Source organism: Pan troglodytes, chromosome 2 (genome assembly GCF_028858775.2).
Source record: "Pan troglodytes isolate AG18354 chromosome 2, NHGRI_mPanTro3-v2.0_pri, whole genome shotgun sequence".
Taxonomy (NCBI): Eukaryota; Metazoa; Chordata; class Mammalia; order Primates; family Hominidae; genus Pan; species Pan troglodytes.
Window position 1 is genome coordinate 12902833 of NC_086015.1, and position 27436 is coordinate 12930268.

Below are 27436 nucleotides of genomic sequence, written 5' to 3' on the forward strand. Positions count from 1 at the left end.
AGGAGGGTCAGGAGGGGCCACCACCAGCGAGGCCAGAGTCAGGACCTGCAGCGCGTGACCGGAGGGTGGAGGTAAGAATGTGGGCACACCTATCCCTCCCGCAGGGGGCACTTTCCAATATTAGCTGTTCTGTGACAGGGGACAGGCTTGAAGGACAGAGCCCAGGGACAGAACCACTCATTTGTGACCATCAAATCCCACGGCTTTAACTAGAATGAGATACTACATATGTAATGTCTACAGAAAACTGGAAACTTAAAACCGAAACCTCAGCGGAGAGTCAGCCACTGAGAACGAGGTATTCCTACCCAGCTCCCAGTTTGCCTTAGCTACAGGGAAACCTAAAACTTCAGTCACAGTTTAAGTGCCTAGTTACTGATTTTCCTTTGTCTCTTTTCTTTTGTTTTGGCCTTAATTTTCAATGTCCACATTTTAGACTTTGTTTTGTCAGAGTAGAAATGTTTATTTTTTAAATTTATTTTTATTTTTCGAGACACAGTCTGGCTGTCACCCAGGCTGGAGTGCAGTGGAGCAATCTTGGCTCACTGCAACCTCTGCCTCCCGGGTTCAAGCAGTTCTCCTGCCTCAGCCTCCCCAGTAGCTGAGATTACAGGCACACACCACCATGACTGGCTAATTTTTGCATTTTTAGTACAGACGGGGTTTCACCATGTTAGCCAGGCTGGTCTTGAATTCCTGGCCTCAAGTGATCTGCCCACCTCAGCCTCCCAAAGTGCTGAGATTACAGACATGAGCCACCGCACCCAGCCTGAAATATTTAGAAGAATGGCCATGTCTGGGGTTGCACCACAGTACCCCAAAACCCACACCTGGGGCAGGAGGGGGTGTTGAAAGGAGAGTCCAGCAAAACACATAAACAATTTTTTTTGGTAGCTGTGATTTTATGGTCTGTATGTGTAATGATCATACAGAAATGCCTGTGTGTGTATATGTGTGTGTACATGTGTATGTGTGTGCGTGCGTGTATGTGTACGTGTGTGTGTGTGCATGTGTGTGTGTGCGTGTGTGCATGTGTGTGTGTGTGTGTGTAGTTCCGTTTCATTTTTTCTGTGTTGATTAATGGGAGCTCACACAGCACAGCCCACTTGTGCCACCCTCTTACTGGTAGCACATGCCCTCAGGACTGGTCAGGGCAGGGTCCAGTGAAGTTCTGTGCTAACCCAAATATTCAAAGAAGTGGGTGCTAAAACAGAGCACATACATTCATAAGGCAAACCTAGAAGCAACAGAGGACCAAGGTTAAGAAAACCCCAACATGACCCTAGAAATTCTGTCAAAAAGGCAGGTCCAGTTTCCTAAATGATCACAGCCAAGGGCAAGCCACTAAAAGGTGCAATCCAAGTGCAGATGATGCTCCCATATCCCTGTGTCTGGGCAGGGAAATAACACACCAAATGCATAACTAAGGTGGGCAGAATGATGACCCCCAAAGGGGGGCCACACCCTAATTCCCAGAACCTATGATTACATTAGGTTGCATGGCAAAGAAGAATTAAGGCTGCAGATGGAATAGGAAGGTTATCCTAGATTATCTGGGTGGCCCCATTTTCATCACAAGATCCTTAAAGTGGAAGAGAGAGGCAGAAGAGGAGGTCAGAGAGAGGTGATACGAGGACTCAGCCAGTTGTTGCTGGCTGTGCAGATGAAGGAAGAGCTACAGCTTAGGGATATGAGCAGCCCCTAGTAGCTAGAAAAAGCAAGGAAACGAGATTCTCCCCTAGAGCCTCCAGAGGGAATGCAGCCCTGCCCACACCTCGATTTTAGCACAGTGAGACTCATGTTGGACTCGTAACTCACGGAGCTCTACGTAATAAATAGGTGTTGCTTTAAGCCACTAAGCTTGTGGTAATTTGTTAGAGCAGTTACAGAAAACGAAGACAATAATGTCCCTGTACCTGATTACCTTCTGCCAAAATGGCACTGCTCAGGGTTCTGAGCACATTCAAGGCAGGCTAGGCTAAGCTAAAACATTTGAGGGGTTAGGTGTATTAGACGCAGTTTCAACTTACCATGGGTTTATTGGGTCATAGCCCCATCGTAAGTCAAGGAGCATGTGTAATAAGAACACAAAGAAATATATCTGATAAAGTATAATAAAGGAGGTTTACACTAAAGCAAAGCTCCATTTGGATGTTAATCCAAGCACAGAATATGAATTGGTGGTGATCTGATGAAAGGTCGTCTGATCTCCCCCAGCGTGGCCTTCCCCTGAACTTCATCTCTCCACGGTGGCCATGAGGCCTCTGCCTAAACACTGCTACCACTGGGATGTGGCCACATCACCAGGAGTTCACGTGGTTTTGATTATTAGAAAGATTTTCCATACTAAGCTGAATCCGTACCCCTATAGCTTCCATCCACTGGCTCTAGTTATAGTTCTTGAAGTGCTTAGAATATTTTCTTCACTGTGAGGCTATGAAGACAAGTGCCACGTATATATCCTTTCTAAAGTTCCCTCTCCCCTCCCAAGCCTAACACATATGGGTCTTTCATTTATTCCCCACATGCTGGACAGGATCCTTTTCACCTACATTCCCCCCTAAAATGTGGCACTCACAACCAAATACACAATTCCACATAAATAGAGTGGTACGGGCAAAGTTCAATAGTTCCAATACTAGATGTAAGAGCTGCACCACTCCCACCCTCTCAAATGGTAGATTAGAGGGTCTCCACGGACTCTTCTAGCCCTGATGTTCCAAGATTCTAAGAGGAAGGTACCTAAGAATAGACTTGTTCATGCAACAAATATTTACTGCTTTTGTACTAATTTTATTATACCCTCTCCTGGCATTTATAGACAACCCAGATCAAGGGTTTTACAGTCCAGCTTGGGTCTGCAGGGCATCCTCTGCAGTCACCAGTCCTCTAGAGGCTCAGGAAGTGGGCGTTCCAGAAGCGACGACTGCCTTCAGTGACAGCATGAGCTGCCCAAAGGCTTCCAAGCACCTTAAAACCTATTCTCTTCTGAAGAGCCTTCCAAATTGTGGATCTTGGAACTCTCTGTCCCTTGTTTTTATTATGCAGATACATATTCAGACCTGTTTTTGTTATCTCAGATCCTAAGCCTCTGATTCAAAATGACAGAGCCTACGGAATAATCATTCAAAAAGGGAAAGTTGAAAGCAGTATCTAAATCCAAGGCATTAAAGTGGCCACGCTATCAAAATCTTTGGCCCACTAAGTTCACTTTTAAGAATTTGTCTTACAGATTCACACACACAGAAAGACACACATACACACACACACACACACACAATGTGCGTACATATATATACATATGTTTATTTTGGCTATATTTACAATAGAAAAAGATTGGAAATCTAAACATATCTCAGTAGGAAACTGGTTCAAACAATGTACAACCATACAGAACAATCCTATTCAGCCTTAAAAACAAAAAGGAAACAATATATAAAAAGATATAATGTTAAAAGAGAAAAGCAAAGTACAGAACAATGTATCTAGTATGCTACCATTTCTGTAAAAAAAAAAAAAAAAAAAAAAGAGGACTGCATATTTTCTTGCATGTGCATAAGACATCTCTAGAAAGCTTCACTAAGAATTGGTAGAAACTGGTTGCCTCCAAGAACTCAATGGCTGGAAAGTTGTGGCAGCAGGAAGACTTTTTGCTGTATATTCTTTTGTGCCTTATGAATAATAAACCATGATAATATATTGCTTAAAAATAAAATATTTTATAATGTAAATAAACTAAGTAAAGGTATTATGATGATATTATTGCAGTTGCTGTAAAACAGCCAAAATGCAATTGAACACCTAATAAAAATAATCTGGTGATAACTATAATATGCATCTGGACTTTTCTCCAGATAGGCCCATTTTACAGATTTAAAAACATAAATGGAAAGGTGAGAGGACTCACTCAAGATCCCACGGTGAGCCATTAACAGTTTTAACTGTACTTTGATAATCAGCCCTTCAGAAATCCACATGGAATTCAGTTTGACTCTGACTTTTGTGTTTCAATTGTGTGGCCTTGGGAGAATCCCTTTTCCTCCCTGAACTAAGTGTCCTCATCTATATAATAATAACATTGGACTAGGTAGGCTTTAAGGTTGATTTTATGACATCTTGAACTTTAGGTCAAGAAAGGTAAAACAATATTTCAGGCTTCTTTTTTTTTTCGTGATAACAATTTGCCCCAATCCTTCACACAACCCCTCATCTGTTCCCTGATGAGAATGAATCAACATGCTCACAAAAGCAGAGCTTTGTATCCGTAACAAAAACCTCTGCTCTTCTTGTTGTAAAACCTCCTGAGAAAAGGGATGTGAGTGCTGAGCATTTCAATATGACACAGAGATGCAGGATCATCTGTCCGACAGAAAGGAAAGCTACTAATAAAACCCTTGAAGGTACACAGGAAGACGGAATGATAGCTTTTAATTACTGAGTCCCTTAGTCATCTTCAAATGAAGATTTAAAGATGTTGTGCATCTGACACAGAGGTTCAAAGCAAAGGTCCAAAGCAAAATTAAGTTTAGGCCCTAAGAAATAAGACAAAAGATAAGTATTAAATGAAAACAGAAAATTATTCCCATAGTTTAGGTCCTTATTGATGGTCCCTGTAACAATTTGTTAGTTGGGAGAGCATGTCCACACTAGAAAAGTAACAAATTTCATCCAGACAAAGCATTTAGTGTTGTGTCCAATAAGCCTAAAATAAAGATTACTGTACACTTCAGTGAAGACACATAGTCTTCACTGAATTGGAGTGAAAATTGGAGTCATAGGAATTGGAGAAAAAAGTGAGTAGTTCACATAAATAAAACAGTTGGTGTTAGTTTCATCCGGTTGAGCCAAGCATTTCAGGGACAGCTGAGAAGAGCAGAAACTGAAGAAAGGAAGAGATTGCTTCAATGGGTCCCTGACTCACTTGATCAGATCTCTTTGCTCAGAGAGGATTCATTCCACACTGATTTGCTGCTCACCTAATACGCTCAGATGCTGTTCAGAGCACTGGAATGCAGAGGTGAATACCACCCAAGCAAGGTCCCTGATCTCACAGACATCACATTCCAGGGAGAGAAGACATTCAGTCAACAATTAGTCTTTTGGTTTTTTCTTTTCACAAATAGTTTTTGAATGCCTACTGTGTACCAGACACTATTCTAGGCCTGGCAGACAGTAGCAAACATGGCAGAGTCCCTCCTGCCACAGGGCTTACATTCCAGTAGGGAAAGAAAAGCAACAAACAAGTAGGCAAATAAATAACTCTGGACAGTGCATATTATGAAGAAAAGAAAAGAGTCTGGAACAGATACTGATGTGGAGGAGCGAGGAAGTCTTTTAGGAAGAGAGGTCCAGGAAGGCTTTAATGAGAAGGTGACATTTGTGTAGCTCTCAAATGATGAGAAGCAGCCAGCCATGGGAGGATCCCAGAGAAGACGATTCCACACCGAGGAAGCATGAGAGTCAAGCCCTGAAACAGGAGCACGCCCAGCATGTTTAGCAACCGTAAGAAGGGCTGTGTGGCTGTAGCCCAGAAAACAGCAAAAGAGTGGAAGTGCACAGGCCAGCGAGGTGGATGGAGCCCGGGCCATCCAGGACATTTACATCATAGTAAGAAATTTGGTTGAGTTGAAATACATTGGGCAGTCGTTAGAGGACTTGAAGGAGGAGAATAATATTTGATCTACATTTCTTTTCTTTTCTTTTTTGAGACGGAGTCTCGCTCTGTCGCCCAGGCTGGAGTGCAGTGGCGCGATCTTGGCTCACTGCAAGCTCCACTTCCCGGGTTCATGCCATTCTCCTGCCTCAGCCTCCCGAGTAGCTGGGACTACAGGCGCCCGCCACCACGCCCGGCTAATTTTTTGTATTTTTTAGTATAGACGGGGTTTCACCGTGTTAGCCAGGATGGTCTCGATCTTCTGACCTCGTGAGCCACCCGTCTCGGCCTCCCAAAGTGCTGGGATTACAGGCGTGAGCCACTGCGCCCGGCCTGATCTACATTTCTAAAAGATGGCTGTTGGGGAAGAATCAACTATGGTGGGATAAATGTGGATGGAGAGAGAAACTAATTAGGAAGCTAGAACAGTAGCATCATTGAAAGATGATGGTGGCTGAAATAAACATGGTAGCGGTGGAGGGGCTAAGGAGTGGAGAGAGAGAGGATACATTCTGAAGGGTGCACCAAGAAGAATCCTGGTGATGGTAGGATGTATTGGGTAAAGACAAGAGATCAAAGATGAGTTCTAAAACAACATGAAAAAAAAACCCGATTAAAAAATGGGCAAAGGACTTGAGGAGATATTTCTCCAAAGAAGATATACAAATGGCCAACAAGCATATTAAAAGATGCTTAATATTGCTAATTATTAGAGAAATGCAAATCAAAACCACAATGAGGTATCACCTCACGCTATTAGAATGGCCACTGTTAAATAAATAAATAAATAAAACCCAGAAAATAACAAGTGTTGGTGAGGATGTGAAGAAATTGGTACCCTTGTGCACTGTTGATGGGAATGTAAATAGTGCAGCTTCTGTGGAAAACAGTAAGAAGGTCATTGTAAATCCTCAGGAAGACTGGGCCTTGATTTCCCTGGATCTCTAGTGTCAGGAGTATTCAAAGACACCACATAGAAACATCCAAGTGCTGCTTTCCTGTCTGCCCGGCTGGAGCAGTGGGTTTCCCCTGCTGCCTTCTGTGCCACCCTCTAAGTGCAGGTCTTATTTGTGGGCAGAGCACACGGAGAGGGCCACTACTCCCTCCACCCGACGCAGGAGTGTCTTGGCCAGAACTTCCACCTGAGCCTTAGATTGAAATATTACAGCCAGAAGACACCCTATGTCTCAGGAGCCCACTGAATCTGTTTTCCAACTTGTTAAATGAGGGGATTGAGCTAGATGATAGATGAGGTTCCCTCCAGCTCTTGGTAGTCTAGAGTCTAGTTCAAATGCCCTATTTTACATCAACATGAGGAAGCAAGGGCCAGGGGGAGGGAAAGTGACCCACTCCTACAACTGGAATAGTCAGAGAGGCAGCTCTCTGGGCAGGGAATGCTTCCTTCTTGTAGGTTCTTTATTATTACATCCTAACACAGTATTCATTAAATGAACATCCATGTAATTACATTGTTACGGAGTGGAGATTTTGGTGAAAATGGGGCGAGAGAAAGGCATATTAGAGGAGCTTTGGCTCCTTCAGTTGAAGGACAGCATTTGGTGAAAGGAGCACACCAAGAGGAAAACAGGAAAGAGAAGGGGAAGGTGGCAGCACACCACATTCCTATACGGACAGCCCTTAGTGCCCTCCAGCAATGACTGTTCCTCACCTCACCCTGACCGTCATTTTATATCTCCGGCATTCTCTGTACTCCCTTCTGCTAATGCAAACTGCATCTCTTCTTAAAAGCTAATCCAAGTCCCAATTTCTCATAACAAGTTTCCACGAATCCAGAGCAAAATGAAAAAAATATACACATGGTGAATTTGTTACAACCATTGCTACACTTAATTAGCTTTGTCTGGTATCTTTTCCTACCTTTTTGCTTTCTGTATGATTGTTTCTTGTAAACTGCATAAAGCTAGATGGTTTCCTAAAAATCCAACCTAAGAAACTGTCACATATTATTGTGGGAACATGTCTTAACCTTTGTCCTGGTTTCCTTATCTGTAAAACAGGGTTGTTGCAATGACTGAGTTAACATTGGCTAAGCCCTTAGCCCTGGCATGTACTACACACTTAATTAACACTAGCTACTCTTAAGAGTTCAGTTTAATCATTTATAGGAATAGTGATTATTGATATAGTTGGGGTTATTGGACCATCTTATTTCATATTTTCTATTCACCGTGCTTTTCCTTGTTTTTCTAATCTTTTCTGCCTCCGTGGCTTTACCAAGTTTTCCTGAAACCCATTTTCTGGAAACAGGTGTTCACTAAGAGTTGCCTTTAAAACCTTAAAATGGATTCTTAAGAGTTCAAAGTAGGTCGATGCCTCCCAAACAATACTAATACCAAGAGCTTCAGAATGCCTTGATATTCTGATCTCCCATGTCCCACATGATTATCTACTATTTTATTTCCACCTTGTTCTAACCACTCTCCACTCTCCACCCCTAAATCTATATTTACTTAAAACTTGCCAGTGTGTTTACCAACATATTTGCTCACCACTGCTTTTTGTATACCACTCCTTTCTTCTGGGTTCCATTCCATTCTTACTAAAGAGCACCCTTTAGTAAGCACTTTTGCCCATCACAACTTAACAAACAGAAGTCTGGATCTCTGACTATATCTTGCATGAAGGACGAGCTTAGCTGGTTTAAAACAGAACTATCCCACAGTTCATCACTACGATATTCTTTTACTTTGCTAGAAAAAAAACAAAAACCAGCCCCTGACCAGGTTATGACTTTTAGCATTTGTTCAACTATTTTCCCTTTCTGGATAGAAATCAGCAATGGTCCCAAAATACATTTAGACAAATATGCTTCTATGAAGCCTGTATTTCTACGAAACTGTGACAAAGTGGGTAAGGTCAGTCTCTTGACAATCAGATTTGGGCCTTACATTATGCTACCATAGGTTCTCTTAGCCCCACCCCCTTCTTTAGGTTTTTAACCTAAGTAACACAATACCACGTATTGCAAATAGGAAACAAATGATTCTACGTAGATGTCATGCTTTCAGAAATTCAATATTTATGTTGCCAAAATGTTTTCAGTAGATACTCTTTAAAATTCAAATAGTTATATTAAAATAGCTCATTCAATAATGTTCCCTAGAAAGTGCATTTTGCAGTGAAGACTTATTAGGCATGAGAAAGTCAGGGATGCTCAAAATCAGCTATTACATAAAAGATATGATACAATTCTTTTAAGACTGTGATGCAGTTCTTATGTGACCCAAATGGAAATAAACATCATGTGGAATCCTGGGGTTTCAATTGTGTGCTTGTAATTCCAAAGTTATATTATGGGGACCAAAAAAAATTCCCTGCTTGCTGCCTACCTGACCCCCATTCAAGAAAAGACATTTACAATAGAATGTCAGCCTTGCTGTCTATCCATTTGACACCAAGCCAGCCGGCTTCTTTGGAGAGCACTAGAGTAAGAGCAGCTCTAGAATCTTGCCAGAAAATGTATCCAGCTGCTATCCAAAGACTGGGTGTGAAACACTATGAAAGTATTTCTTAGCCATTCTCCTCAGAGATCTTAAATACAAGTTGTGTATCCCTTATCTAAAATGCTTGGGACCAGAAGTGTTTCAGATTTTGCATTTTGGAATATTTGCATCATACTTACCAGTTAAGCATCCCTAATCCAAAAATTCTGAAATCCAAAATGCTCCAGTGAGGGTTTGAGTGTCATATCAGCACTCAAAAAGTTTCCAATTTCAGAGTATTTCCGATTTCAGATTTTCAAATTAAGGATACGCAACCTATTGTATATCTCTAATTTGAAACTAGGGATAATTAGAACCTATCTAACTTTCTATTACATTAGAACATGAAAAGTATTGTTGGTCTTTGTTTGCTTGTAACTCCATAGAATTGTTTTGTTTTAGTCCCTTTCAATTTTGGACTCTCAGCTTTGAAAGTTAACAGAAATGAAAGCCTTGCATTTGCTGTGGCATTGACACTGATGAACTCCAATGTGATTCTTAAAACCCATTAAGACCCAGAGAAAAAAATTCCTTTAGAATACTTTGGTGTCCCATTTTGAAAACCTGGCCATATATTTTATTAAAAGCTAAGGTCCCAATAATTCCATTTCCGAGAATGTAATCTAAGGAAGTAATCATATATATGGAAAAAACTATATGCACCATGATGCCTTCTAAATTATTTGTAATTGGAAAAAGCTGGAAGTAACGTTAGTGTCCAAGCGTAGAATGTCTGTGCAAAATGGCACACGATCCAGACGGATTGTTATACAGTCATTAAATAGTATTGATAATGCACTGTGGAATCTTTCTGTGACAAATGAAAGCACTGTGTGTGTGTGTATGTGTGTGTGTGTGTGTGAGTGTGTATGTGTGTGTGTTTGTGTGTTTATGGAGGTGATCCTGGATAGGTGATATGAAATTCTGACTTGTCCAGCTTCTCTTGATACTATTGGGAAGTTGGCAGACACACAGGCACTTACTAGCATGAGCTGACTTCCATAACTTTATTCTAATATTTTGTATTTTGGAACCAAAGGAGTCAGAAGATGCATGCATCAGTTTCTGGGTGTCCATTTGTGCTGCCAGAAGAAAATACCACAGTCTGGGTAACTTAGACAATAGAAATTTATTTCTCACAGGTATGGAGGCTGGTAAGTCCAAGATCAAGGCACTGGCAGATTCCGTGTCTGGTGAGGACTGCTCTCTGCTTCCAAGATGGTGTGTTGTTGCTGAGTCCTCCAGAGGGAACGAAGACTGTGTCCTCATGTGGCGGAAGGGATGGAAGGAAACAAAACCACTCCCTCAAGCCCTTTTAGAAGGACCGTGACCCCATCTATAAGAGCTGTGCCCTCACGACTTAATCACATCCTAAAGTTCCCACCTCTTGTTAAGTTTCAACACATGAATTTTGGGGGAGACAGGGATAAGGAAAGAACATGGTGATTAATGCTGTCCCCTGGACTGATTTTCAAGCTTTCTATGGCAAGAGTTTATAGGCAAAAACAAAATCCGTCCATTGCATGTTTGATAGTGCCATGAACCTCTCTTTTGTTGCACTCATCACAGTTGTACATTAATCTATATAATTACTTAATGCTCATCTTCCCTTCTGATCTACAAGCTCCATCAGGGCAGGAACTGTCTTTGTTTCGCATATTACTTGACATATAGTCCTAATAGTTGAAGGAGGGAAGGACAGGAAGAGAGGAAAGGAAAAAAAGGTAAGGGGAAAGAGGAAAAAAAAGGGGGTGGGGAAGAGAAAAGAGAAAGAGTGAAAGGGGAAGAGAGAGGAAGCAAATTTTTGCACAGGACACTGTGGTCTGGGTGACAGTACACTAGCAAACCAGGAAAGCACACTCCCATTTCCACTTGGAACACAGCAAGGCCAAGAGACTGAAATGGACAGGAAGGCAGGGCTGCCCTAGCACTTGGCAGGTTTGCATCTTGGGGCTATATCGGGGATGGCGTCCTAGGCAAGGTAGGACTTTCCAGCAGGGCCAGCCGCAGTGCACGTGACAGAGCAGCGGTGAGGAGGGCAGATGCTGGTAGAAGTCTGTCGGGGGGAGCAGCAACATATGCAAGCATGGACTTGTATCTGTATTCTGAGTATCTGAACCTGGGGATACCCAGAAATACACAGAAGGAATGGAGAAATGTCCCCTTTAAGGTCTCAGTGCAGGTAGGGAGTATAAAGTCAGTATCATGGGTGTTAATGTAAATACTTGTTTACAGCCTCAGATAGTTGTTCTTAAGGATGTCTAAAAAACAGACTAAAAACCAAAAAAAAATTGAAATGGTAAAAAATGTAATGGTTGTGGTTTTCCCTCTTATGTTCATACTTTCATAATATGTACATAACAGACAGAAGTGTTTCTCATTTGAATAATTGCTACTTTCTTTTATCGGATGCTAAGAAGTTTGAGATCCATTGTTTCTGGTTTTTTTTCCCCAGTTCTAGCCTTCTCTATTTTGTCTACCCCTGTTGGCACATCAGTCTTTACCATACAGTTTTGTTTTTAAAGGCATACCTTCCTATATTATACACATGGTCTTATGTGTATGAATTCTTTTTTCAAATAGACCAGTAATCCTCAACATGAGGTCGAAAAAGAAAGACGAGAGTAGAGGATGAAAGGATGGCCTGGCATACTAGGCCATCTAAAGTGCATCCAGCAGCTCACCTGCACCCCCACAAACCATAAGCATCACTGCCATTCTGAGCTGATGTTGATGGGAGATGTTATAACTTTGAGGGGAGTGAGGAGGTAGAAAGAGTTAATAACTCTGAATTACTGTAAGTTTGGTGAGAACTGTATTTTCACTAAAAGGTGAATTTTAGAACCAGAAGTTTATCAGTTTCAATTTTGGATCTATTACTTACTCTAAGTTCCTTAATCTTTGTCAGATGGATATGAACATACATTTCTTTCAATGTATGAATATTAAACATATGCTAAGTGCTAACAGATAGTGCTCAATAAATGCTCTTTAGACCTTACTTTTCAGGTAGACTTGGGAGTTCCTTTACATTACAGGTTTCTCAGTCTTGGCACAACTGACATGTTAGACTGGATAATTCTTTACTGTGGAGTGTTGTAGTCTAAAGTGTGCCCCTTAACCCCTGCCACTAAATATGTTGGAAGTCTTAACTGCCGGTATCTCAGAATGTGACAGTATTTAGAGATAGGGTCCTCTATCTAAAAAAGAGGTAACTAGCCCGTCTCCCTCTCCCTCTCCCTCTCCCGTCTCCCTCTCCCGTCTCCCTCTCCCTCTCCCTCTCCTGTCTCCCGTCTCCCTCTCCCTCTCCTTTCCACGGTCTCCCTCTCATGCCGGGCCGAAGGTGGACTGTACTGCTGCCATCTCGGCTCGCTGCAGCCTCCCTGCCTGATTCTCCTGCCTCAGCCTGCCGAGTGCCTGCGATTGCAGGCGCGCGCCGCCACGCCTGACTGGTTTTAGTGTTTTTTTGGTGGGGACGGGGTTTCGCTGTGTTAGCCGGACTGGTCTCCAGCTCCTAGCCGCGAGTGATCCGCCAGCCTCGGCCTCCCGAGGTGCCGGGATTGCAGACGGAGTCTCATTCACTCAGTGCTCAATGGTGCCCAGGCTGGAGTGCAGTGGCGTGATCTCGGCTCGCTACGGCCTCCACCTCCCAGCCGCCTGCCTTGGCCCCCCCAAAGTGCCGAGATTGCAGCCTCTGCCCGGCCGCCACCCCGTCTGGGAAGTGAGGAGCGTCTCTGCCTGGCTGCCCATCGTCTGGGATGTGAGGAGCCCCTCTGCCTGACTGCCCAGTCTGGAAAGTGAGGAGGGTCTCTGCCCAGCCGCCATCCCATCTAGGAAGTGAGGAGCGTCTCTGCCCGGCAGCCCATCGTCTGAGATGTGGGGAGCGCCTCTGCCCCGCCGCCCCGTCTGGGATGTGAGGAGTGCCTCGGCCTGGCTGCGACCCCGTCTGGGAGGTGAGGAACGTCTCTGCCCGGCCGCCCCGTCTGAGAAGTAAGGAGACCCTCCGCCTGGCAACCGCTCCGTCTGAGAAGTGAGGAGCCCCTCCGCCTGGCTGCCACCCCGTCTGGGAAGTGAGGAGCGTCTCCGCCCGGCAGCCACCCCGTCCGGGAGGGAGGTGGGGGTCAGCCCCCCGCCCGGCCAGCCGCCCCGTCCGGGAGGTGAGGGGCGCCTCTGCCTGGCCGCCCCTACTGGGAAGTGAGGAGCCCCTCTGCCCAGCCAGGAGCCCCTCTGCCCAGCCAGCCGCCCCGTCCGGGAGGGAGGTGGGGGGGTCAGCCCCCCACCCGGCCAGCCGTCCCATCCGGGAGGGAGGTGGGGGGGTCAGCCCCCCACCCAGCCAGCCGCTCCGTCCGGGAGGGAGGTGGGGGGGGTCAGCCCCCCCACCCGGCCAGCCGCCCCATCCGGGAGGGAGGTGGGGGGCTCAGCCCCCCACCCGGCCAGCTGCCCCGTCTGGGAGGGAGGTGGGGGGCTCAGCCCCCCGCCCGGCCAGCCGCCCTGTCCGGGAGGTGAGGGGCGCCTCTGCCCGGCCGCCCCTACTGGGAAGTGAGGAGCCCCTCTGCCCGGCCAGCCGCCCCGTCCGGGAGGGAGGTGGGGGGGGGGCGGGTCAGTGCCCCCTCCCGGCCAGCCGCCCCGTCCGGGAGGGAGGTGGGGGGGTCAGCCCCCCACCCAGCCAGCCGCCCCGTCCGGGAGGGAGGTGGGGGGGGTCAGCCCCCCCACCCGGCCAGCCGCCCCATCCGGGAGGGAGGTGGGGGGCTCAGCCCCCCACCCGGCCAGCTGCCCCGTCTGGGAGGGAGGTGGGGGGCTCAGCCCCCCGCCCGGCCAGCCGCCCCGTCCAGGAGGGAGATGGGGGGGTCAGCCCCCGCCTGGCCAGCCACCCGGTCCGGGAGCTGAGGGGCGCCTCTGCCCGGCCGCCCCTACTGGGAAGTGAGGAGCCCCTCTGCCCGGCCACCACCCCGTCTGGGAGGTGTACCCAACAGCTCATTGAGAATGGGCCATGATGACGATGGCGGTTTTCTGGAGTAGAAAGGGGGGCAAGGTGGGGAAAAGATTGAGAAATCGGATGGGTGCCGTGTCTGTGTAGAAAGAAGTAGACATGGGAGACTTTTCATTTTGTTCTGTACTAAGAAAAATTCTTCTGCCTTGGGATCCTGTTGATCTATGACCTTACCCCCAACCCTGTGCTCTCTGAAACATGTGCTGTGTCCACTCAGGGTTAAATGGATTAAGGGCGGTGCAAGATGTGCTTTGTTAAACAGATGCTTGAAGGCAGCATGCTCGTTAAGAGTCATCACCACTCCCTAATCTCAAGTACCCAGGGACACAAACACTCTGCCTAGGAAAACCAGAGACCTTTGTTCACTTGTTTGTCTGCTGACCTTCCCTCCACTAGTGTCCTATGACCCTGCCAAATCCCCCTCTGTGAGAAACACCCAAGAATGATCAATAAAAATAAAATAATATTAAAAAAATAAATAAATAAATAAATAAAATAAAAAATAAAAAAGAGGTAACTAAAGTAAAATGAGGCCATACGCATGGGCCCTGATCCAATGACTGCTGTCCCTATAAGAAATCAGGACACCAGTCCTGCACAGTCATGTGCACACAGAGAAAAGACCATGCAAGGACACCATGAGAAGGCCACTGTCTGGAAGCCAAGGAGAGAGGCCAAAGAAGAAACCCTACTGATCTTGGACTTCCAGCCTCCAGAATTCTGAGAATACACATTTCTGTTGTTTAAGCTTCCCAGTCTGTAGTATTTTGTGACGGCAGCCCTGGCAAACTCATACATGAGGGCTGGCTGTTTAGCATCATCCCTGGCCTCCACCCATTGATACTGGTAGTATCCCTCACCACCCTCCACCTCCAAAAGTGTCTCCACACATTGCCAGCTGTCTCCTGGGGGGGCAAAATCTTTCCGCCCACCCCACTGGGAACCATTGTTCTAGATGATCTTTGGCCACCTTTGTATTCCCAGTGTCAGCACAGTGACAGACATAGATAACCAAATATTTGCTGAATGAACTCATGTGCCTGCTTTCCCAATCGTGGGTCTCACCGCTCCCTCACAAACTCCTTTTGCTGCAATTAAAGTAATAATTACTTCCAGTTTAATTTATAGACTATATAATTTGTCATGAAACAAACAGTTTTCATTTTGACATAATTTCTGACAACTCAGTGACATAAATATATCCATGTGAGCTCCTATTTTGTTTGACATGCTCACTTACCTCACATCAGTTCTGCTGATAGATTTGGTAAGTGGTGCTTTTAGTTTCCTTAATGCACCCCTCAGGATTTCATGCAAATGAAATTATTATGACAAATTTTTCTATAGCCATTTCTAACACAGGGAACTCATAAAGAAATCAAATGTCTGCACTTCACTGTGAAAACACTAAACTCTCAGCCATAATGAGACTCCACACATTATCAGAAACCCCAAAGCATACCAAAAAGACAAGGTCAACGGAGACAGTCTTTGGAAGGGGAGGTCATAAATGTTGAATCTGGCAAATCATAAATTTCTTGTCTTAACATTGCCGCATTTGCTGTCATCTCATTTGAAAGCTGATGTGTTTGGGTTGGGTGGTGGCAGAGGGGTGGGAGTTGGGGGATGCTGGCTCTGAAATGCCAGAGAGGCATTATGAACTCTGGAAGCATCTGGCTACTGGTAGACATTTTACACAGATAGCAATTTCTGACCAATCCGTTTCAATGATTTCTAACCCATACTCAACTATCCAGAGGATACTGTTTTAAGAACATTATTGTAAACTGATACACTCTATTCATTTACAAAATTCATTCATTGCATACTTTTTGTTTAATAGCTTGGATTCAGTGTTACAGATTTGATTGACCCAAGTGAAAAAATACTGACACTAATCATTTTTAAGTGCTATTTCAGAAGAATATGTGCAATGTTTCTAAGTTATTGTGACTTTGTGACTGTCGTAGCTTTAAATTATAATACTAATATCCTACTCTGAGAAATGTGTAAGACACAGGTCTAACAAACAACTACATTAACCTCGGGCAACAACCATCATGGAGCTGCCGTAACACAGGCATGGTGGTGGCGTGCATCGGTACTTACACACACCAAGGATGTGAACTGACATCCCGCCTTTCCAAAAACAAACATTTAACTCAACTGTTTCTTGCAATAAAGAAGTGGAAAGAATCCTTTTGTGAGGCTGGATTCTCCATGGAAGAGAAGGAGAATGGCCTAAGGACATTCTGAAATTTAATTATCAAACCAAACCAAACCAAACCAAATCCCTGTGCCAAAGTGCCAAAGAGTCTACCTCCTCTGCAAAGCTGGTACCTGTGTGAAATGTCAGTATTTTTAGAGAGAGATGTTTTAGAGGCAGGAGGCAACTGACCAAGTAAGGATATTTTGTAACATTTTTCCCCTCTGGAAAAGCAGAAAAGAATGAATATCAGCTAACCGTAATATTTAGAATTTAGCATCTTTCCTTGGGCATTTATAAATAGAAAATCTATCTGTGGCAACCAAAAGTACCATATTCTAATCAATGCATTTGAAAAGTCAGCAAAAGCCCACATTAATTCCTATTACGCTTGTTTCTTGGTTCAATCTCAGCACTTTCAGCGGCTCTTGTGCGGCGATTCTGTCTTGGACTTATTTCTGTGTCTTGAAGATCGTTTCTGAAGACAGAAAAAGGAAATGACATCTTGGAAAGTAATGATTATTGTACAGCAGTTTCTAGTTTACAAGTGTTTTCACACATATTATTTCATTAAAACCTCGAAATAATCCTCTATTCTGTTGATGAATTCATAATTGTTATTATTAGTATTTCCACTTTATGAATTAGTGAGTTAGCAAAGATCACAGATATTAAATGAGCTCTGAACCCCTTTTTCTGAATTAAAATTTAGGAGTTTTATGCTTCTGTTTAGCATGTAGAGGGCTGGGAAAAAAAGGCAAACAAAAAGCTGCTCCCATCCTAACAAGAAAAAGCCAGACAGTCTAACAAAATCTTAACTCTGTTTGATCCTTCAGAGACCTAAGGTTTTAAAGGAACTAAGAAAGTAAAATTCCAAAGAAAAATATGCCCCTCCAAAGATGGGCCACACTTCTCTCACTTTTGGCAGAGTGTTGGAGAACAAGGTGGCTGCCATACAAACAGGTAAGAAGAATCAGCTAAGATTTTCCTAATTTCTTAAATACAGGCTAGTACTGCAGGCCCCTGACACAAGGAGAGTCTGCACACACTTGCCAGCTCGTTTCCACGAGCCTCCGTCAGGTGCTCACAAGAAAGACTGGGAGCAGGACAGGTGAATGGAGAGGGGCCACTTCAGTGGCTACTGGGGACAGGAAGAAGTCCTGCCTGCTTTCCTGAATGCTTCTCTCCCATGATGCATAAGCTTTTCAATTGCTGAGGGAAACACAGGAAACTCCCCCTGGGGCTCTAGCAAAGACCTATGGCCTCTGGGGAAGGAACAGAGGTGAAATCAGTCTGCCTCAAGGGGAGGCATATGACCTCATTTGCAGGAACGCAGGCAAAGATTCACTGCTGCAGGGGAAATGGTAGAAACTAAAACCTCTACCTTACAGGAGGGGCAGTAAATCATCTCCAGCTGATGACCTTACACTGACACCACGCAGAGGTTTGGTCAAGTAGCCAGATACCATGGGAGGAGGCGGAAGTGCTGAGAAAGGCCCACCCCTGAGACTCAGGCACACAGGGCCTACCTAAGACTCAGGCTAGACTGAGATAACAGTGAACCCCGGCTGTTTCCCACCATCAGCCTAGCAACAAGCAATAAGCAGGAGCAGGAAATGGCTGAGGGAGAGACACAGACATGGTGAAGATATGCCCCTATTTGGTGCAGGAAAGCAAGCATGGCTGAAAGGAAAATGGGAGCAAAATCAATGAGAAAAACCCTCTGGCAATCCAGCCCCAACACTAAGCAGAAGTCAAAGCAGCCACCTGCTAGAGTAACTTGAAGTGGATGCACTGAAGGTCACATTAGTCACTAGGAAACTCCAATCCAGGTCAACTCTGAATTACCCAGCTCAACTCCCCACACTAATGACCCAGTAGAAGGATGTGCATTTCTAGGCACAAACACTAACGACCTCAGTCCCTATGGTCCTTCACTGCATGGCCCGCATTCAAAAAGTATGATACACAATGAAGCAAGGGAAAAACCCATTTCGAGATGGAAATTCCTTCAATAGGCTTTAAGTGCAATACACAAAGTTGATAAAAAGACTTAGTGAACTTGAAGGTATGTCAATAAAAACCAGATTAAGATACAAAGAGAGAAAGGAGTATGTGAGGGGGTGCACATAGAATAGAGCAGCCAAGAGCTGTGGGACAATAAAAATGGCATAACATGTGTATAACTGTAATACCTGGAAGAAAGGAGAGAAAGAACTATGGAAAATAAATATGTAAATATATATGGCTGTGGATTTTCTAAAAATGTCGAAACACATCAAATCAAGATCAAAGTTGGTCAAAGAACCCCAATCATGATAAATACCAAAAATAAACAACCAACAAACAAGATCTCTCCAGGATTTGTTGTTGTTGCTGTTTGCTATTATTGTTTAGTGACTTTTCTAAACCAATCCTATAAATATGTATTCTTTGTTGTATATGGCAACTAAAAGTGTCTGCTTGATTAGCTTTGTAGTCCACTAATGATTGAACAGTTCCTTAGACATCTGGAACCAATATCATACAGAAACTCAGCAAAACCAGTCTTTGCTGAGGGGTTCTGTGTCTGTGCTGGGGCATGCAATCAACATTCACTCAACACTCAGTGGACAACTCTGCCTTAGCCTTTACTTCCTGCTTGCACACAGCCTCATGGTTAACCAGAGGTGAAAGTTTAGTGCTTCCTTACGTCTTTCCTAAGCATGCACGGAAGCTCTATGAATGAGAGTGACCCTCTAGATTCCCAGGAATATTTTATAGCTCTTCAAAACCCCCATGGAAATCTTATTCTTCAGCTTTTACCATTAGGCTTTTTGGTTAGCATATCATTTACCCCAACTGTTATCTACCACCTCAGACAGCTGCAAAGCTAGTCAAATGCCTCTAATTGCTTTCAACAAACACCCTCAGATAAAAGGCTTTTTGAATTCAGCAAGCTCCAAGTCAGGTAAAGTAAAGATAGTCTTGCAAGTAGAGTCTTCCAGGGAACCATTAGACAGGCTAAGTAAAAATTCTCTGGGAATGTGGCTTTAAAGGGGCTCCAACCCCACTCTGCCTTCTCTGGGGACTGTCAGCCTGCTGGTCCTCACCATGACTGCAGACTGTTGGCTCCCAAGGCCACAGAGGAACTGGAGAGAGAAGGATGAGAACAAAGCCAGTCGAATCACCACAAAGCTCACTGTTCTCACTGAGATTCAGACATTTTTCTTGAATAAATGACCCCTACCTAAATTGCTGCTGCTTTTGGTTAATTTTCAGATTTTTCCTAAAAGTTGATTCTGACAATTTTTGCAGTTTTGTTATTGCTTTTATGGAGCAGAGAATTTCCACCATTTTTGCTATCACTCTTATCATTTTTACTTTTTTTTCATGTTTTAGTTTATGTTCTTAAAATCTCTCAACTTTCACCATGTCAAATTTTTTATCTTAATGTTTTATTATCTTTACTTATTTGACTTCTGACTCTTTTTAAGGCTTAAGTTTTAGTGGGATGTTCCTCCTTACTTTTAACTTCTATTTTATCGCTCTTTATTCTCATACCTTGTTTTTAATAATCCTTTAACAATTTTCAGTAATATTTTCTTTCCATGTTTCCCCTCTTTGATTTGCCTTTATGATAGCTGGCAACAGACACAGCTATTGAGGTAGTGCAAGAAGTCATCTATACTTCTTCCACTTCCTTAGCAGGGGAGTTCCTGGCAAGGATCTCAGTGGTTCTCCCAGAACAATTCTCTAAAACACCTCATCCCCTAAGATGCAAGAATCCTAATAGAATAACCCAACCCATATTTTTTTCCATGCATGTAACACATTGACTTACTGGAATAACACTTCATAAGATCTCACAGGTACAGCAGGTTTTTAAATTCTTGGTCTCCAGCAGGTATTACTAATGAATTTCTTTTAGTAAAATTTGACAATAGCATGTTAGCCAGATGGGAGGATATTCCTGGGGAGGGCCACAGTGAGGCATCTATCTACTGTTAAAGTGTTGAATCTACTGAATGCAAAAACATGCCTTAGGAGATCTGGCCATTCATTATCAGCCTGCTTCCAATACACATTATTTCCAGGATGACCTACTTTCCTTCTTGGTAGGCCCATAGAAAGAATCTCTTGGTGTGTGGCTCTCCTTGCCTCATGTTGATTACAGAGACAGTGGTCAGATCAAGGACCACTGTAAACAGGCCTGACTTCCCTTTTATTCATTTTTTTAAAGACGGGATTCACTGTTTTCTTGCTGCAAGTACTTTCAATTACAGTAATTGTATCATTTAACAACATGACAGGCTCATAAGTGCATGCAAACAACTTCTTATGGGTTTAAGATGAAATGTAGACTATTAATAGAGAAACTGATTCTTCCTTTTCCGATTTTATAAGATTAGAGAAAGTTAATTTCTAAAATTTTCTTTTAAAGGTACTATGAGATAGAGACAGAGTTAGCAAGATTTTTAAGTGGTGTTAGCTTAAAAATCAAATTTACAACTTTGGAAAGGAGGCTTTATTTCTTATAAATGATTACAGCCAGAAAGGTGACCACTCTGACAAGGCTGAGAAGTGTTAACTCTGGCAGAGCCCAAAAGACAGGCACTGTAAGGGAGGGAAGAGGGAAAAGGGATTTATGGTGAATGTGTGGACCAAACATACATATTCAACAGGTTACAGGAGGAGCTATGATTATTCATAAAGGGGAATCCTAATGCATGTCCTAATGCATGCATGCATGTTTCACACAACCCATGTTCATTCTGGGGTGGAGACTTAACATTTAAATACATTACAGTTAGGCCTTATATGTCAAAAGGTCTTTCTAGGACATAAAGGCACCCAACTGCTCAGCCACTATAAAACTAGCCAGAACCAGTCCATGGTCAGTGGTCTCTTATCAGGAGAAAGTTATTGAAATCAGTCTCTTGTCAAACCAATGCTGTAGTTATAGCTTGTGGAAAAGGGGGTCAGTTAGTCAGCATCTGGCAGTTGTATAGATGTGCTACAATTGTTTTAACATTGTTTATCTCAAGGCCAGTGCTTGTTTAGCTGCTAGAGAAAAAGAAAAACCTTGTGGCAATTAGAACATAATTACTCTTTAAGTGTGGGGTGATTTACTTAACCCTTGCCTGGCAAGGCCTTAGGTCTTGTCTATAATTTGGTATTTTATTGCCACAAAAAAATCTGTTCTGTCAGTCCTATGATCTCTATTCTAACATTAATGTTGGCCAGTTGTTATGTCTACACTGCAAAAGGGAGGAGGTATAAAGCGGCATGTCTGACCTCCTGTGCTGTCATGGCCAGGGACTGTTTTTAAGGTTTCTGTGGGTCCCCTTGCCCAATAGGGGAGTCTCTTCAGTCAGCTGATGGCTTAAAATTTTGTTTTTAGTTTACAGTGGTGATCCTTATTCATTCACAGGTTCTTGAAGCCAAGTAAGAACATAGAATCTACTAGTGAATACACTCAGATCCCATAAACACTGACTGACTGACTGACAGACACATTCATTCATTCACATATTTATTGAGTGCCTATGCTGGGCTGCCCAGGCACAGTGCTAGGTGCTAGGGATTTAAAATCCAGTGTACTTAACTCACTAGAAAGGGTGAGAGTGCTGCTGGAGCAAAATCAGGGGCTTCTGAACAGAGTATGAAGAAAGGAATGTCAACTGCTATCTCGATGAATAAAGGGGAAAGGGCAATTTGGACAGAAGCAGCAGCGTGTGCAAAGGCCAGAGGCAAGGCGGTGTAACTCATGAGGCAACTGTGAGTGGTTCAGCTTGGCAGCTTGGCCAAAGCCACAGTTGTGGGGTGGGGAAGTGAGGGAATAAAATTCCATGAGCCAGCCAGGTAGGCTGGGGCCAGAACATGAAAAGCCTTGAATGGTGGAGAGCTACTTTAAAGTTTAAGGGGGAAAATACCTGTATGTTACGTTTCACTGGCAAAATGAACTGGTAACAGACCAAGGCAGAGAGACAGCTAGACAGTGGTTGCTGCAAGCTGGAAAGTAAAGGGCCTGCAGGAGTAAGCAGTGGCACAAAAGGATTCAGACAGTACAGAAGCTGTTCCAGCTATACCTAGGAGCTTGTTAAAATGCCAATCATTAAGCCCCTTCCTAAAGCTACTGAATCAGAATCTCTAGGGGTGGAGTTCACTAATCTGTAGTCTAACAAGTCCTCCAGGTGATTTTAAGTCTGTGAACCACTTATTTATAGGACTTTGCAAGCGACTGCAGGTGAGTGGTAAGGGAGAGTGAGAAGTTTAAAATAATTGCTAGATTCTGGCTTGAACAGTGGGGAGGACTATGATCCTACCATTCACTGAGAAGAGGGGACACTGGAGGAGAAGCAGATCTGGAGCAAAGGGCTTAGACTCACTGAAGCATATATATTTTACTCACATTTATGTGTAAAGAAACTGAGACCCCAAAATGTGAAGTAACACCAGGACCATTTTCTATTTTCATTCTGTTCAATGTAAATATATCTTGTAGCTTGTTGTTGTTGCTTTTTGGTTAGTGTATCATTTGCCCCAACTGTTATCCGCCACCTCAGACAGCTGCAAAGCTAGTCAAATGCCTCTCATTACTTTCAACAAACACCCTTAGAGAAAAGGCTTTTTGAATTGAGCAAGCTCCAAGTCAAGTAAAGTAAAAGTCTTGCAAGTAGAGTCTTCAGGGAACCATCAGACAGGCTAAGTAAAAATTGTGTGGGTGTGTTTCCTATATATTATGATGCTTTGACACCATAATATATAGCCTTTCTAGCTGGGGAGAGATTGCCCCTGCTGGCATAAGGAGAGGCTGGTCAATTCTCAGAGACAGCAACGGGCCCAGCCAGGAGTATGCCTGTGACATGCAAACTAACCAATCCAGAGTCACAACTCCTCTATCTGGCCCCAACACCCTAAGAGGCAATAGCCCTCTGCCTTAATCATGCCAGGGCCAGGTTCCAGGTAACTAGGGACCACTCCTATAGCTTGGAGCCACTGAAATTATTCAAACTAGCTAGTCCTGCACTGTTCACCCCACCCTGCCTTGCCTTTCCTGAGAAAACCCCAATCAGGGTTCTAGCCTAAAGCACTTCCCTTGTTCCTGTCTTCTGCCTCCTGACCACGCTAGTGTCTTTCCCTTGTGGACCTGCACGGTGTGCCATGCCCTGTCTCTAGGACCTGTGAGTATAATGAAACTTGTTTTCCTGAGCCTCTCCTGTGTCTCGTGGCCACACCTGACTAATCATCTCATAAAAGAATACAAAATGTAGATATAAGACCCCAAGCCCAGTCTGCAGAAAATAAGTTTCCTGCTGCTTACAAAAACACTGCTTTATATGGAGCCATGTGTTGCTAACGAAACCTCTAAATCATTTGCGGAATTAAGAGAATGTGTCGGAACTGATATGGTATGTTCTAAGACTAACATCTCAAATATGCCACTTGTGGTACTACAAAAAAATGCCTATAAGCTTAAGATGGGTATTTGTAGAACTGCAACATTTTGTTGAAAAGTAAAGCTCTGGAGGCTTTTCCTGATTCTGCTTTTAAAACCACATCACAGCATAAGTTCTTCCTTAGAAGGAACTGCGGCTGTTTAAACTGTTCTATATTCTGCTGAAATCAGGAGGCCTGGACTCCGATCCGGGCGGTATCACTAACTAGTCCTCGGACCTTGATCAAGGGTCCGTTTACCTCTCTGGAGCCGAGCTTCCTTCTCTATAAAACAAATGGGTTGGGCTAGATGAGCTCTTGTATCTTTCTCGCTTTAAAAACTGAAATGATAGGATTTGTTTTCTAAGTGCTTTCTGGTAGTAATAACTTTAGGAAGTTATCATTATCAAGAGCAGGCTTGGGCTCAGGAACTCTGGGCTCATAGTCACTGGTGTCAGAGTTAGTTCAGTACGAAGAGGTACAAGAGGAAAGTAGTTAGCTAAGGAGTCTCCTCCTCTTCCAGAACTCAAAGTTAAATAATGCTTAGGTGAGAGACAGTAATGCCGCCAAAATCTCAAACTTACATAAAATGCTACTGCTTGAACCACCAAATATCTCATAATAAAACCATGTGTGCCCTGGATACACCATACTTTTCCACTCTCCCAGTGATTCAGCTATGAAACTACAAAATGTCAACTGCACAGCAAGCCTCTCCTCCTTTGGAAAGATAGTAGAGTTTAATGGTTGAGGGTGCTGACTTTTGACAATTAGGTTAGAATCTCATCTCCATCACTTATTACTTATTGCTATATGACCTTGGGCTGGAGACCTACCCCTTTGAGCCTCAGTTTCCTCACTGTAAAACAGGGATAATAGTACATCACAGTGTTATATTTAAATGAGATCACCCATGTATTTACTATGAGTTAGGCTCATGTTGACAGTGGGGTTAAAATGCCTAACTTATAAGCCAGTGGGAGTGATGGACAAACAAATAATCATATAAATGTGCTGGAAAGAGATGGACACAGTGCTGTAAGCACCTACAGTAGGAGGACTGGATCCAGGAAGAACTTGAGCTGCTAAGTAGGGGTGTAAACTAGATGAAAAAATAAACAACATTCTGGGTAGAGGGACAAGTTCAAAGGCTCCGTGGTGGGAGAGAGCTTTTCATGCAGGAGGACCTAAGACATCTATATGATGAAGCAGAGAGAATATGAATATGAAGTAAACAATAAGAGATGAGTCTGGAGAAAGAGATCCAATCATTTAGGACCTTTTAGGCATATTAAAGAGTCCTTTCTTGAACCTAAAAGGAACAAGAAGCCATTCAAGATTTTTAGAGCAGAGGGATGAGTAACAGTGATCAGATTTGCATTTCGAAAAGATCGCTCTAGCTGCATTATGGCAATTACATAAGATTATAATACCATGTTTTTACTGTACCTTTTCTAGGTTTAGATACACTAACAGGTACCATTGTGTTACAAATGCCTAACTGTAAAATGCTGTACAGGTTTGTAGCCTAGCAGCAATATGCTATACCCTAGAGCCCAGCTGTGTGGTGGGCTATACCATCTAGGTAAGTATACTCTGATGTTCCCACAACAATGAAATCACATTTCTCAGGACGTATCCCCATTGTTAAGTGATGCATGACTGTATTAATTGCCCATAAGAACAATTTATCCATACAGAAATAACATCTGATACATAACTACAGTTATTACCTAGGATTCCATTTCTTAGCAGAAATATATAGAAACAAGTAGTAAACTGAAAATCTTTACCTTGCATGAGGATTACTACTTCTTTAAACCAGAAAGCACAAATATAATTTTGTTTGAAAATCAGCTGCATAGAAGTATAATTTCTCAGGTCAAAGTGCATGCTTATTTCATGATTATGAGAACTCACTTATGTGATGCTTCCCAGGCTTCCTCTTCTTCTAAAAGATCTCTTATGATGTCTGAACTGGAACTAAAAGGATATGTACATCAGTATTGACAGACAATAAGAAGACTGTATCGTTCCATTTATATAAAATTCTAGAAAAAAACAAATGAGTCTATAGTGACAGAAAGCAAACCAGTGGTTACCAGTAAGAGGAAGGAGGGAGAGTGGGGGTGGGCAAGGAAAGAGAGAGCCAAATGTGGTTTCCATTAGGAGAGGAGGAGCAAAGGCCAAAGGCGCTGAAGAACACTGAGGCAGATTTTACCATCTTTAGTATTTTCCACTAGCCGGGGAGGCTGAGATTCCCTGCCACCCCTACTTCAACAGAAGTTGTTCTAAACCCTTCTATTCACAAGACCCCAGCTCCTGCTACTCCTTACCTTGGAGAGAACTACTCCAATTTAAACAAAGCTGAAGCTGTTTTAACCCAACCTTTTCATTCCCTTCTCTCTACTCCAGTGTCATCCATTCTTCTTTACCTGATGTGCTTAAGGTACTGTTTCTCAAGCTTTTAAAACTATCATCTTCCTAAGCAGCCTTTTTACACTTTTCCCCCAATCCCATGAAATTTTAATACCACAAATATGATGTCTATTTGTTCATGTGTTGTATGTATGTGTATACATACACATACACACACGTATAAAGCATATATATATATAAATATATATATATATCTGTGTTTTATGCATATACACAGTAACCTTTTTACCCACTCCCCACCCCCATGAAAAACAAAATTCCACCCTTTGGGGGTGATACTGCTCCTACTGAAAACCCACGAGCTAGGGAAATGGGAGCTGCGGAGGATCATGTAGTTCTGGGGCCTGGCAGGGGTCACAGAGTTGGAGAAAGAGTAAAGTAAGCTTCTTGCCAACACCCACCTGTGCTCCACAACACACACAATTTTTTTTTAAACAGGAAGGTTACAAAGCATCTCTACTATTCTAGCTAAGAAAGGAGGATGGCCAAGCCTGTCAACTAACCTAGTAGAGTCTGTGATCAATTTACCTAGGGGCTTTCAAATCACCAGCACAAATCACTGATTTGTTAAAGGAAAATATTTGCAGTACACTAATGACATAAATCTAAGAGGTTTTTGCTATGCTACCTCAGTGAAAACAGATGTTAGAGGTGGTTAACAAAAAACACATCTCAGAAGTTGCCTGCAATCTCCTCTTCCTCTGTGACTTCAATGTCACTGCCCAGCCAGGCTGCACAGCTCCCTGGTGTCTTCAATTCCCATTATCTTTCCTTCTGCCCCACCTCAAGCACTCACCTGAATGATAACCAAATCACTAAATGGACTGATACAAAATTTGGGAGGTTCAGAATTTTATCTAAAATGAAGTTTCAGGATTATCTGCTATATCTGCTGTTCCAATTCTAGTCACCACTGAAAAACACAGTTGATGCTAACACAATTAAAATACCAGACAGAACTGCTCATTCCTTTTTAAAGTAATGTGCTTATTACTATACCTGCTCAAAAACCACATTCCTAAAATTAAACATAGTTTCACAAATAGGATTTTACAAAAAGACACTTAGGTATAGCAGTCAGTGTTACTAAAATTATCACTCTCTGATCACTTCCCTGTGGATAAAAGCAATTAATATTTTTGAAGTCTTAGTCATTTTAATATGCCTTGAGGATCAAAAATTCCTTTAATATTCTTTCAAGACATTTAAAAAATCCTCCAAAGGAG

The 27436-nt window shown here is 43.2% G+C and overlaps 1 protein-coding gene across 3 annotated transcripts in view; it reads right to left on the reverse strand.

The window, feature by feature from the left end:
• RAD18 (RAD18 E3 ubiquitin protein ligase) overlaps positions 1-27436 on the reverse strand; it is a 192245-nt gene that overhangs the window by 91738 nt on the left and 73071 nt on the right. For 2 of the 3 annotated variants that reach the window (XM_063805301.1, XM_054680365.2), the window contains exon 12: positions 25692-25754. In XM_063805301.1, the coding sequence (XP_063661371.1) occupies positions 25692-25754 (63 nt within the window). Of the gene's footprint in view, positions 1-15240; positions 16831-25691; positions 25755-27436 lie in introns of those variants that run through there. The other variant, XM_009444809.5, reaches the window with a different exon arrangement.